The sequence below is a fragment of the Miscanthus floridulus genome, chromosome 14, assembly GCF_019320115.1.
Source record: "Miscanthus floridulus cultivar M001 chromosome 14, ASM1932011v1, whole genome shotgun sequence".
NCBI lineage: Eukaryota > Viridiplantae > Streptophyta > Magnoliopsida > Poales > Poaceae > Miscanthus > Miscanthus floridulus.
The window spans coordinates 28,742,057-28,753,585 of NC_089593.1; the positions used below are offsets into that span (position 1 = coordinate 28,742,057).

General features: G+C 41.3%; 1 protein-coding gene and 1 long non-coding RNA gene across 2 annotated transcripts; one reads left to right on the forward strand and one right to left on the reverse strand.

Moving 5' to 3' along the window:
* Positions 1 to 1,609: 1,609 nt before the first annotated feature.
* LOC136502559 (uncharacterized) lies at positions 1,610 to 4,187 on the reverse strand. The gene is made up of 2 exons (XM_066497818.1): positions 3,979 to 4,187; positions 1,610 to 2,263 (listed from the first exon to the last, which is right to left on the reverse strand). Exons 1-2 carry the CDS (start codon positions 4,075 to 4,077, stop codon positions 1,997 to 1,999), a joined length of 366 nt encoding a protein of 121 aa, XP_066353915.1. The 5' UTR covers positions 4,078 to 4,187; the 3' UTR covers positions 1,610 to 1,996.
* A 3,359-nt stretch (positions 4,188 to 7,546) lies between these two features.
* LOC136505125 (uncharacterized) lies at positions 7,547 to 10,500 on the forward strand. Its single transcript, XR_010771103.1, has 4 exons — positions 7,547 to 9,341; positions 9,444 to 9,593; positions 9,816 to 10,274; positions 10,368 to 10,500. It is a non-coding gene; the product is annotated as an uncharacterized lncRNA (long non-coding RNA).
* The last annotated feature ends 1,029 nt before the right edge of the window (positions 10,501 to 11,529 follow it).

The window sequence follows — 11,529 nt, forward strand, 5'->3', positions numbered from 1 at the left end:
CTTGCCGAGATCTACTCTACTCCTACTCCTAAGGGGTGGCCGGAGCCGAAAAAAGTAATTGACTTTGTATTTGATTGATTGATGTCCTCTACAATAGCCGGGGTTTGGTATTTATACCCGAAGTCTAAACATGAATCTTACTCAAGCACGATTTGTTACAACCTTTGGCATAAAAATGAAAATATTCCTAATTTAAGATAACTTAGACTCTAATCTTTTCCCTTTTTGTAGAGTCCAGCATGTTTCGTCCCAGCGCCAATCATAGCCTCTGTCGTTATCTGCTGGCGCTATTTGAAGAAAGCCGATTCTAGTGCTGCATCTGAATCAGCTGGTTTCGATCCGCACGCAATCGATTCCCTGCTGACATGATTTTGGGAGTTCTCGAGCTCTTGAGATCCTCCTTCCAAATTCTGGTGTAAACAGAGGGTAAGGGCACGTATCTAGTCCTAGTCGGTTACAAGAGAAGAGTCCTAGTCCTATTACAGAATCTAGCTTTTATAGTAAACCGACTAAGTTGATCTGGAATAGCTTGAAGTCCACGCCACCTTGTCTCGCGTCCTTCAACAGATCATGAGCCATCTCAGTGCCCATCTGGGTAGAACACCCGTGGGGAACCCCTAGGACTCTGGTCCGTCACACAGATGCATGCAGCGTTGTAGAATCGCAGTGACTGCAGGTCGTTGATGTCGAAACGACCGAGCCCATGGGAAAGCAGAGAGCCGGCCGGCCATAATTGAGGGTTGCACAAGAAAAATGAAGGGAAAATAGACTTATATATATATAGCTCGATGGTAAAACCATGCACTCTTGACTCTTGTGAGCTAGTTTCCAAATCATATGTATTTTTATTTAACTAAAAATATATGACATATTGGACCCACTAGATCAGTGCTAAAGGGACCTGTTCTGACAGGTGGGCTTGTATGCTAGTGTGGACTCTAGTGCTTTAAAAAGAAATCAATAAGAAAATTGATGCCCCACTTTTGTCGATTTATAACCTTTACAAACTAGCCTTTATTATGGCGAAGATTTTCATCGAATGAAATTGGACAAGCTTTGTGACACCTTTTTGTGACGTGCACATTTTTTCACTTACCATGTATGACTTAGAAAAAGTCATAAACCGGGTGATTTTAGTGACATTTTGCCATATACATAATAAAAAGCCACATTTCTTGTAGTGATAAGCGTTGCAATCTACTAACATACTTTACTAACACATACATGTGTTGCAATATACAATGTGTGATCTTGCAAGTTTTCATTGCAGATGTGGATAGCAAAAATGTATTTTTTTTTCAAATGGTCTTGGTCATTACAAACAGTTGGCTAGTAGTTTTTTTAACATCAAGCACAGACACGATGCAACGAGGTGTTAAAAAAACATATACAGTAAATACTTCCATTGAGAAAAAGGATTCTGTACAATAAAGAAAATAAAAAAAAATTATTGTATACATAGTCTTGTAACATAGCATATTCTTGCATTCAAATTTTGTTTCTAGAAGATAGAAACCAGTTTTGCATTAAAAATTGTTCATTTGATTACAAATTAATATAGCAGTATCAAGTTTGTATTAGCATAGGTAAAAATTGTTGGCTGGCTAATCATTGATTGACAATTGTGAAGTTTCAATCTTGATATAGGTTTAAATCTTGACATGTGTACGCTTTATAAACAAGACCGAAGGGAACAAAGCGGGAGCACCCAAACAATAAACAAACGTATAGCGAAGGGAGTGCTTAAGTTTGAGAGAAGATAAAAAGCTGTAATGTACACCGCTAGCAGCTTAGATGTATTTACATCTCTTCTATCTAATAAAGCTAGGAGTACTAGTTAAGAGAGCCTTGTGCCTCAAAAATTCTCCGCGCGCTAAAAAGCTGGGCCAAACTCAAAGGAAAGCAAGTAAAAACAGGCGAGAAAAGAAGAAGAAAATACACAAGTACAGTAGACTCTAGACTATTCCTAGTGCGCACGCAGCTAACAGCTAGATAGCTAGAATGGCGCCGTAGCGACGTCCCTGTCGTCCATGGAGTGCCGCCGCCGTCGACCACGGCGGCCGCCTTTGCTCCCGCCGCCGCAACAGCCTTTGGTGGAGTCGTCGGCGGAGGAGCAGCAGCAGCCGAGCTCGACGTCGTCGTCCGACGAGGAGTCGATGGAGCTGGACTTGCGGACGGTCATGTGCACGGGCTTGAGGCCCTCGGTGAAGATCCGGATCGCCTCCTCCTCCGTCTTGGTGCTCACCACGTACAGCGCCGCCTCCTGCAACATGTACGTACAGAAAACACTCACTGGTTAATTTAGTGCAGTTAATTAACACGTATGGACGTATCGTGCACGGATGGACTGTACGTGTAAATTAAAGTACGAATGCAAAGACGTCATCATCACGGTCGTCGTCACAAGTTATGCTAGTTGATGCGACGCAAGGTCGACGTCTGGTCGCGGCACACGAATAGTCCATCTGCGACGTGTTGTAACAGCACACAGAAGCAATATTAAATTATTGTGCCGGCAGGGCACGTCTCTGTCGGTCACAGTTGCACCCGTTAACGTGTGGCCAGTCGGGCGCATGGGGTACACGTACGAGTACGACGTTCAGGTTGCGTGACGGAGACCCGTACGTCGTCATGGACACGTCGTCGCACGCCAATCATGTTGTCATGCTCCCTCTGTCTCTAAATATCTATTATTTTTTATTTTCAAAAAACAACTTTAACTAAATATATATTAAAAAATATTAATATTTATGATACATAATTAGTATTATTGGAAAGATCTTTGAATCTAGTTTTTTAATAAATTTATTTAAAGATACAAATGTTGCACGTATTTTCTATAAATCGAGTCAAACTTGTGAGGCACACACCAACAACGACAGATATTTAGAGACAGAGGGAGCATGTTTCATTTCTTCTTTTATAAAATACAAAGGTATACTAAAAATTTAGAATAGGGTTATCAAATAAAACAAATGACATAATCTATTGTAAACTTTAGTATACTTTATGTTTATATGGAGAGATTTTATACTTACCATATTTTAAATAAGATGTAACAGATTATTGAATGCAACAAATGACGCATGTATCCTTTTTTAACTATGTAGAGAGATTTTTGTGGTCATCATATCATATTTTTTTAATCTGGTTGTAGACAATAATAATAGGTACACAACAAATAATTAGTATACATGTAACTGGTGTTTTAAATTTGAAGGAAGTTAATTCACCTAAAAATACATTTAATTTAATACAAAATATGAATACATCAATACTTTATATTTCTGGATATCTTAAAATGTAGAGGCACTAAAAAAAGTTTTTTTTTGCGAATTACGAGCACTAAAAAGTTAGTTAGGATTTTTAATTAGGCATTAATTAATATTTGTTCAGTGCATTTTGTGGATGGAGGAAGGTAGGTGAGTCACTACAGGGAAAGATGGAGTGGTGCAATGGTACCTAAACACGTGGAAAGGACTGGCTAATTGAATACGATTTCAGGACCAGTGACGCTCCAATTATTTGGGAATTATTTTACTATTATTATTAGTTATCATAGTATATATACTTTGGAGAGAAAATTTATAAATTCATAACAGTTCGCAAGCTAGGAAAATTTGTCTCTACTATATATTTCTTGCATGAAATTATGAAATATAGACAATGTTTTTATTTAGGAGAGAAAATAAAAGAAGGGACGATGGAGGGGAAGATTTATTTACAAATGATGAAGAGGAAATGTGATACTCGTGTCTTTGCTTATTACAAAATTTTGGATTTGCGAAAAGAAATTTTAGATTAAACACATTAATTTATCAGGGCGGGGAGCAGAATTATCGTCATGAGATGATGGCGAAAGAAAAAAAAGGAAATCGCCGAGAATGATGCAAGTTCTGGGTTAAAATAGTCTCACAAATCAGAAATGTATGATGTATATATAAAGCAATAATATACTATATTAGTGTGTGTGCTTACCCTTGCGAACTTGATCTGGTCGAGGGTGAGCGTCTTGGGCTCCCACTCTATGGACGACATCCGCCCCGCCTCCTCCACCCTGCTGCTCGTCGCCGCCATGGAATATGGATGCCGTATGTATAAATAAAATAAATCCGGAAAATACTCCAAGCCCTTTTGTAATATACGACGTCGTCGTCAACAACCTCTCATGCTGATTCGAGTTTGCTAGCTCTGCCCTGTTCGAGAACGATGAAGGCCACAGCCACAGAGATGGCGCCAGGGCCAGGTATATATACCACGGCACGGCCACGGGCGGGCGAGACGTGTCGCTGCCGTACGGGCGGCTCGGCGCCGACGTGGCGGCCGCGGAGTGGGGGCGCGCGCGGCCACGCGGCGCTACCTGCATGCGTCGTCGTCGTCCGGCTTTGGGTGTTTAGTTTGTAACAAAAACTTTACACCTGTCCTATCGTCCTATCGGATGTTCGAAGACATGCATGGAAGACAGGTATAGAGCATTAAATATAGATAAAAAAATAACCAATCGCACCGTTTGTATATATTTTTGTGAGACAAATCTTTTAAACCTAATTAGTCCATAATTAGACACTAATTGTTATAATTAAACATATGCTACAGTAGCCGAAAACTTTACGGCCTCTGAACTAAACACGTCTTCCTTGCGTGCATCCCTTCCGGTCCGAGGTGCCTGTACCTGTACGTGTGGCTGTGGTGTGGCAGTCAGGTGCGGCCGGGACACGTAGCGGCGTCCCCGGGGTGGGTCAGCCGCCGCGCCCAATCGGGGCTCGCCGCGTCGCCGGCTTGGCTTCGACGGGCCGGCGCATCGATCGGCTCCCGGGATATTGCTGGCGTTTGCGTGCCGGGCCTGGACTCGCCACCGGCCGGCACCAAGGGGTCGTTACACCGGCGGGTGGCTATTGTTCGGTGTTCGCATGCTCCCTCGTGCGTGCATGCTCCCCGTCCATACCGCATGCATGTGCATGCCGACCGACCGGCCGGCCGGCCATGGTCTTACGTGCATGTACGTGGATCCAAAGCATGCATGCACGGGTCTAGGATCGATGGCTCGATCGGCCAGTGTAATTCGATCACGGTGACAAGAAGGGGAAGCCAAGATGTTGTGGTATTCACTGTCGTCGCACGTGTGCACGCTGTGCATGACACGACACACGTGACATATATATATCACACGGCACGGCACAATGCATGCCGCAACGTAACGTACAACATAACGCTAACGGGTTTTTTTACGTGCGTGAGTCTACGCGGGGCCGATCGATGGATCCAGCTGCAATTAATATCGTGACACCAGAGGTACCTACATGCGAAACGGATCGAGCGAAAGAAAAGGAGATCTTTTGTGTGTGTGTGAGTGCGGGGTGTATGCGACGACTGCATGCGTATATGCACCGATCGGGTGGTGGGGACACGGCCCCTGTGGCGGAGAGGCGCTCCACGTCCGGCAGGGGCACCACCCGCCGGGGCCCGCGCCCGTGAGCTGCCTCCACGCCGCGCCGCCTCGGATCTCCGCACCATCGTCCTCATCGCTTTCGCCTCGATTCCATGCCAGCAGCATGTGTGCCTTGCCTTCGCTAGCTTCTCGTTAATTCCCCTTCCGGAGTTCCGCCTATAGCACAACACATGTCTACTCCGGCAGCCTCCTGTGCCCTTTGTGCGTATATATGTGGAAGAACGGAGAGTACGCAGCTAGGTGAGTCGTTTTCATTTGGATATCTTATTCTACACTGCTCTCTGAGATCCATCTTAGTTTTATGTATCATGAACGAGTAAATTTTACGGGCGCTTTGTAAATTTCCACGGCGGTGTCATTTTAGATCTCCTAGCTCTTGAATTTTGATATTTGTTTCATCATAGGTCCTAAATTCTTCGATTTTGATATTTGGCCCCTCCAAACTTGTCAGTTAGGTCAATGAACTTGTGTGCACTTAAAGTCCACTAAAATCCTTTAATCCTAAACCCTAACCCTATGAAACTGTAATCCCAACCCTAAATTCACCAACCTGGAAAGCATGTTTGAATATTTTTAGCAGCTGCGAAGCGAGGACTATTGATATATTTCCATTTGAAATCAAGATCAATAAGTAGCATAATTTAATATTGAGATTTTCTATTCCTCATAGTAACTTGGATTGTTCTTAACAAGTCCATTGAACACTAACTTATTAAGTGTTACTACCCCATTCACGTACAAGTACATTACATACATACACTGCATGATAGCAATAGAAAGCGCGAGTTAAATTTTCAAAGAAAATAAATATGTGTTTAAGGACGATTTTGATTGACAATACAAAAGTATGTACGTGTATATTACTTAAAATATTTTTACAAAATAGCTCTTATAAATAGAAACTATTTTTTATAGGAAAAGTCCAAGTTACTTTGTACAAGTTGAAATGTCCAGACAACTCATAAACTAATGCTTGGTTTGATTAATTCACTCCCCTCAACTATTTTAGTTGGTTCAGTTTAACCCCTAACAAGATTTGTCTTTTTGAATTTTGATTTCAAATTTTGTGATGTGATAGAGGACATCATATTTTATGTTAAAAATAATTATGAATTTTTTCATCATTATATTTCGTACAACTTTGTATTTATAGTGTTTACTTATTAAATGTCATAACCTATCAAAATAATCATGAAAATTTCTGATGTATCTTTTTAGTATAAATTATGATATCCACTGTAGCACCTAAAAAATTAAAACTTAACTTGTACGTATAGAAACAAAAGATATACAAATGTTATTGCAGGGTAGACAATATAAAAATTAATTTTTATTCAGATGGCTTTCCAAACAATGATTTATAGAATAAGTTTTAGAAAGACTTGCTATGAGACATGATACTTCTACAGATGACTAGATATATGCCCGTGCGTTGTACCGGGATTACGATTTTTTTAGACCGAACTTCAGTAATCGGATGTAGGTGTGAACTTCGAGGACTTCGTATCGGATACGGACACATGGATCCGGTCTTCGTATCGAAACCAGATAGGACGCAGATGTGTGAGCTCCGAGTGGAGGATGATTCGTATGGGACGTGGACGCGTGAGCAAGGATCGAGATTTGGTATCACCTAGTAGATGATAACGTTACCGTCTCTTTAGGTGTAGAAGAGATTTACATAAGGTGTTACCATGATTATGGTGATGTAGCCTCATAAATATACATAGGGTTTTTCCATGGCAATGGAATCCGTGTGTAGAGTGATTGCACGCAACTAATTTCGCCTTCTTTTAGAGGCTCTCTTTTTGCCTCTTGTTCGTTTGGTCGTCGCATTATACAACATTAAATACAACAATTGTTTTATTAGTGAATACGCATTGTCATATATACATAGTTGAAATAGTACCTGGTAATCGATTTGAGATGTTCCCATTATCAACATTGTAACGTAGGTATGAGTTCCTATTGAGCCGTTCACCATTGTTAGCAGGATCCTCATTTTCCTTGTTTATTGATATGTCACAACCTACATATTATTTCAAAAACATATGTGGATTGTGAGATAATATTACGTGGTATATATCTCTGCTCCTACGGAGAGGAAACTAGACCCCCGTTCACGAATGACCCTCCGTAACTCCCTTCCGCTCCTCCACCCCTGTGCCAACACCGACATGTGGACCCAACTCCAAACAGCCCAACGCCAGCAGCATCCTATTCCTACCGCCGCGGCCGACGCCGACGCCGCTGAGCCCCAGGACGTCGGGTTCGGGTTCGGGTCCAGGTGGAGGAGTGGGCCCTCGCACCGTCTCCGTCCACCTCTTCGCCTGAAACCTAGGCCGAAGCCGCCACCCCTCTCGAGGTTGTGGGGAGTTTCGAGGAGCTCGGCCTTGGCCCTTGGGTAGGAGGTGATGTCCGCACTGGAAGAGGTGGGCATGTCCAAGCTCACGGAGATCCATTGTGTTAGCGCGACGCTGGTGCTGGCCGGAACTAGCTCCATGCTCGGCTCCCACATTGGCTCTAGGAAGACGCTTATCTACTTGCTCAGGTGCTTACATAGTACATTTGTTTCCGCTAGAAGGGAAGACATTTCACTTGATACATTAGGAAAGATCCTTTATTGGTGCCGTGCTCCATTAATTCCAAGTGATGGCCGCTTGCTACTCTAGGCTATTGTAGGAAAAAATGAATAATTTATGTCATATTGTCTAACCCAGTTTCCGCTTTTACAAACTATCAAGAACTTCTTGTTACAGGCTTGATTATGGCATGGATGCAACTTGATTGTCGTTGAACCAAGCAATTTTTTTCTTTCACCAACTAGAAATTAGGAATTCTTTCCATTGATTATGCTTGTGAATCAGGATAAGGTTGACTAATCAAGCAATATGCTGCTCTTCAGTTTTTTAGATGATTGCCTTAGAAGTTCCCTCTCTATTGCACATGTCTTTATTATACTGTACCCCTCCAATACTGTTTTGGTGCTCTACTGCTTTGATTCATGGTTGCTAGCTTTCACTATAACTGGGTTTTCATCAGAAACTGTTTTATCATATAGAAAGTGCAGAAATTGAAATAACGAATTGTAATGAGTAGTGACGCTTTTTACAGTACCAAGAAAATAAATGTCGGTAGGTGCCGATATTTTGAAGCGCTTATTTAAACTGATGACACTAAAAATGTTACTACTGTCGGTAGTTAGGAGTTTAGGATGGAGGAAAGCTCAACAAAACTACCAATACGAAAGTCAGCTGATCATCTTCATGGTGTGAACTTATAAAGTTTGGTAGTTTTCTTCTATGTGAATGAAAAAAAATGATGGAGATGTGGCCACTTGTGGGTGACACCAGATGTGAATTATGTTGGCTGGTAATCAGATATGTTTTTTGTTGCTCTTGAGGAAATAAAACTTGATCTTCTCTCCCCAGATCTGCTTGCTTGGTTATTGTTGAATGAAGTCATGCAATTGAACCATAAATTCTTATAGCAGTGCAAAACATGATGGCTAATTCTTATAAGTCTGCCTATAGTTTCTACAAATATTTAATGGCTTCTTTGCAGGACATGCTTAAGACTTCATCTCTCAAGTTTGATTTAAGAATTATCTTGGTGTCACTAATCTGGAAGCTATATGATCATTTTGCAGCCATCCATTGTTGTGCATAGGCTTTGGCTCTGATATCACGGTGGTAACCTTGAAGATATATCATAGCATGACATATGTGGCTTTCTGATTTCGTTGCCTCAAAAGAATATAATAACCCTTGCTGTAGAGTTAGAGTTATGTGCTGATTTTTTTAATCGCTTCTTTTTTACAATTCACGTCAGAAGGGAAAAGAATAGTCATAGGATGAAGTTGCTGCAGGATGTTGTGCTGGGTTGCACCAAGGTAACAGTAGAAGGCACTCATAATTGGTATCACAAGCTCTTGCTGTCACTCTGGAGTTTGGTGTTATCAGATTTGAATTTGGGAAATGTATACTCCTTTCAGGTTTTGGCAGGGTTGTCATGCTTGGTGTGATCATAAGCTACCTGCAGTCCTTGCAAAGGCAAATTCTCGTATATTTCCACTGTCAACAACCGCACAGAGGACCTCGATTATCGGCGGCTTAGGGCGGCAAATTCAGAGGTGAACAACCAAGTAAGTAACTGCACCTGCACCTGCACCTTCCTTTCTTCATGCTGTCTTTGCTTTCTCCTCTAGCATTTAGGTCTTTGAGTGATCATGTTTTCAAGCGTTCCAGTTTCTTTCTACTAGCCTAAAAGTGTAGTGTGAATATTCTAAATTTTCTCGATTCTGAATGTCTATTTGGACAGTCAGTATCAATAAATTGATTTAAGGATTATTTTTCTCCTTTTACAGGTTGCAGATGAATAAAAAAGCTCATATTGTGAGTACCTTTGAGCTTTCCAAGAGCGACAAAAACAATTTTGTTTAGATTATTATGAATCACATTCGGCGAACGGTGCTTGATGCCAAGTACATGATGATATCACTTTTTTACGGTTTATGTTCTATTGTGTTTAGACAATTGATGATCAGGAACTGGTTTGTGTACTCTGGAATATTTACATTGAGCATGAATATTTAAGGCAAACGTATAGCTCTATTATTGCTACATTTTTACTAATATTGGCTATGTTGAATATTGATGCTCAGAGATTTTGTTTTGGCCTTAGCAACGCACGGGCATAGACTATATCTCAAAATATTGATTTTCAAAGTCTCCATGTGTTATTCATTATGTGTTTTAGTGTACTTTTACAGCTCTCAAGAAGTCAAAAGGCATTGTTTATTGAGTGGCGTACTACTATGTCCACGGTATGGCTCTCGTAGCATCCCACGGGCATCTGCTAGTATATTAAGAAAACATTATGTTGTATCACCATGCTTCTTGTTCATTTCTTCCCTCAGGAGGCATTGATGCATGGCAGGCTCTACCCTTTGATTTCTAAGTATTATAGGGTTAACGACTCCTAGACGTGAACCACACGCATTTTGACCCACTGTAAAAACTAAAGATAAGAAACCATGGTATTTGTGTGTGTGTGTGTATATAATCATAATACTCAAAGTTGCATTACCTTTTCTGCGTTGGTATGATTCACGACGCTTTTTGCTCAATTCATTCCTTCTCTCTTTAGACGTCGATGCAATTCATTCTCTTTCTCTTTTCCTCTTACATTCCTTCGGGTGTTCATCCACCCTTGATGAATGTGATGTATTTTGACCAACTGGAATTAATTGATATTGTTTCCTGATGGGTGTGAGACCGGTTATATTCAAACATATCCAAGTGACCATGTGCATAATTTGGTACCTTTATTTGAAGTGGTTAGAAGGAGTTGAGCTCCGTGACCGAGGGTGCGCGATTTCCTTCGGGTAGTTGGATCTATCGGAGAGGCAGAGCGAAGCGGGGCGACACGCGATGTCTGTCGGGTAGAGTTTCTGTTAGAGGCTTTTTAGGTGTAGAGATATGAGTGTAGTATATTAGAGCATCTCCAAGAGTATTATATTTTCTTTCATAATCCTTAGTTTTTAGCAAGATGAGAAAAAACAACTCTCCAACAACTTCTAATATATGCTTCTAAAATTTACGCACTTGGTAAATCCTCCCCCGTTGCGCGTAACTTTGCGCGTAGTAGCGGTCGCGCGGATCCCGTGCGTATCGGTCAATCTAAAGGTGGAAGGATGTGGGAAAGAATAAGAAGTAGGAAAGGGTTCCTGATGCAAATTTACGAGAGAGAAAGAATATATAAAAGTGGTTACGATAATTTAGAAATAGTATATGATTCCTGATGTAAAATTGTCTCCTATGTTTTAGGAGTAGATTATTAGAAACTCTTGGAGATGGTCTCTTTTTTTCTGCCAATATCTTTTTAGGAGTTAAAAAACTATATGGCTTTAATTTAGAGAAAAAAAATTAGGATACTCGAGATGCTCTTAGTTAATCCGGTGAGTGCCTTGCTTACACCGCACCATGCCAGCCGATAGGAACCGGATGCCGTCCAGGCCGCCAGGGTCTTCTACAATGAATGGGGTGGACTCGTGTGGGACTATTGTTGGTTAGACAGCG

Coding starts and splice junctions, on each gene's coding strand:
- LOC136502559 (XM_066497818.1), bottom strand. CDS start 4,077: ATGGCGGCGACGAGCAGCAGGGTGGAGGAGGCGGGGCGGATGTCGTCC. Junction 2,264..3,978: donor ACCAGATCAAGTTCGCAAGG/GTAAGCACACAC, acceptor TACATGTTGCAG/GAGGCGGCGCTGTACGTGGT.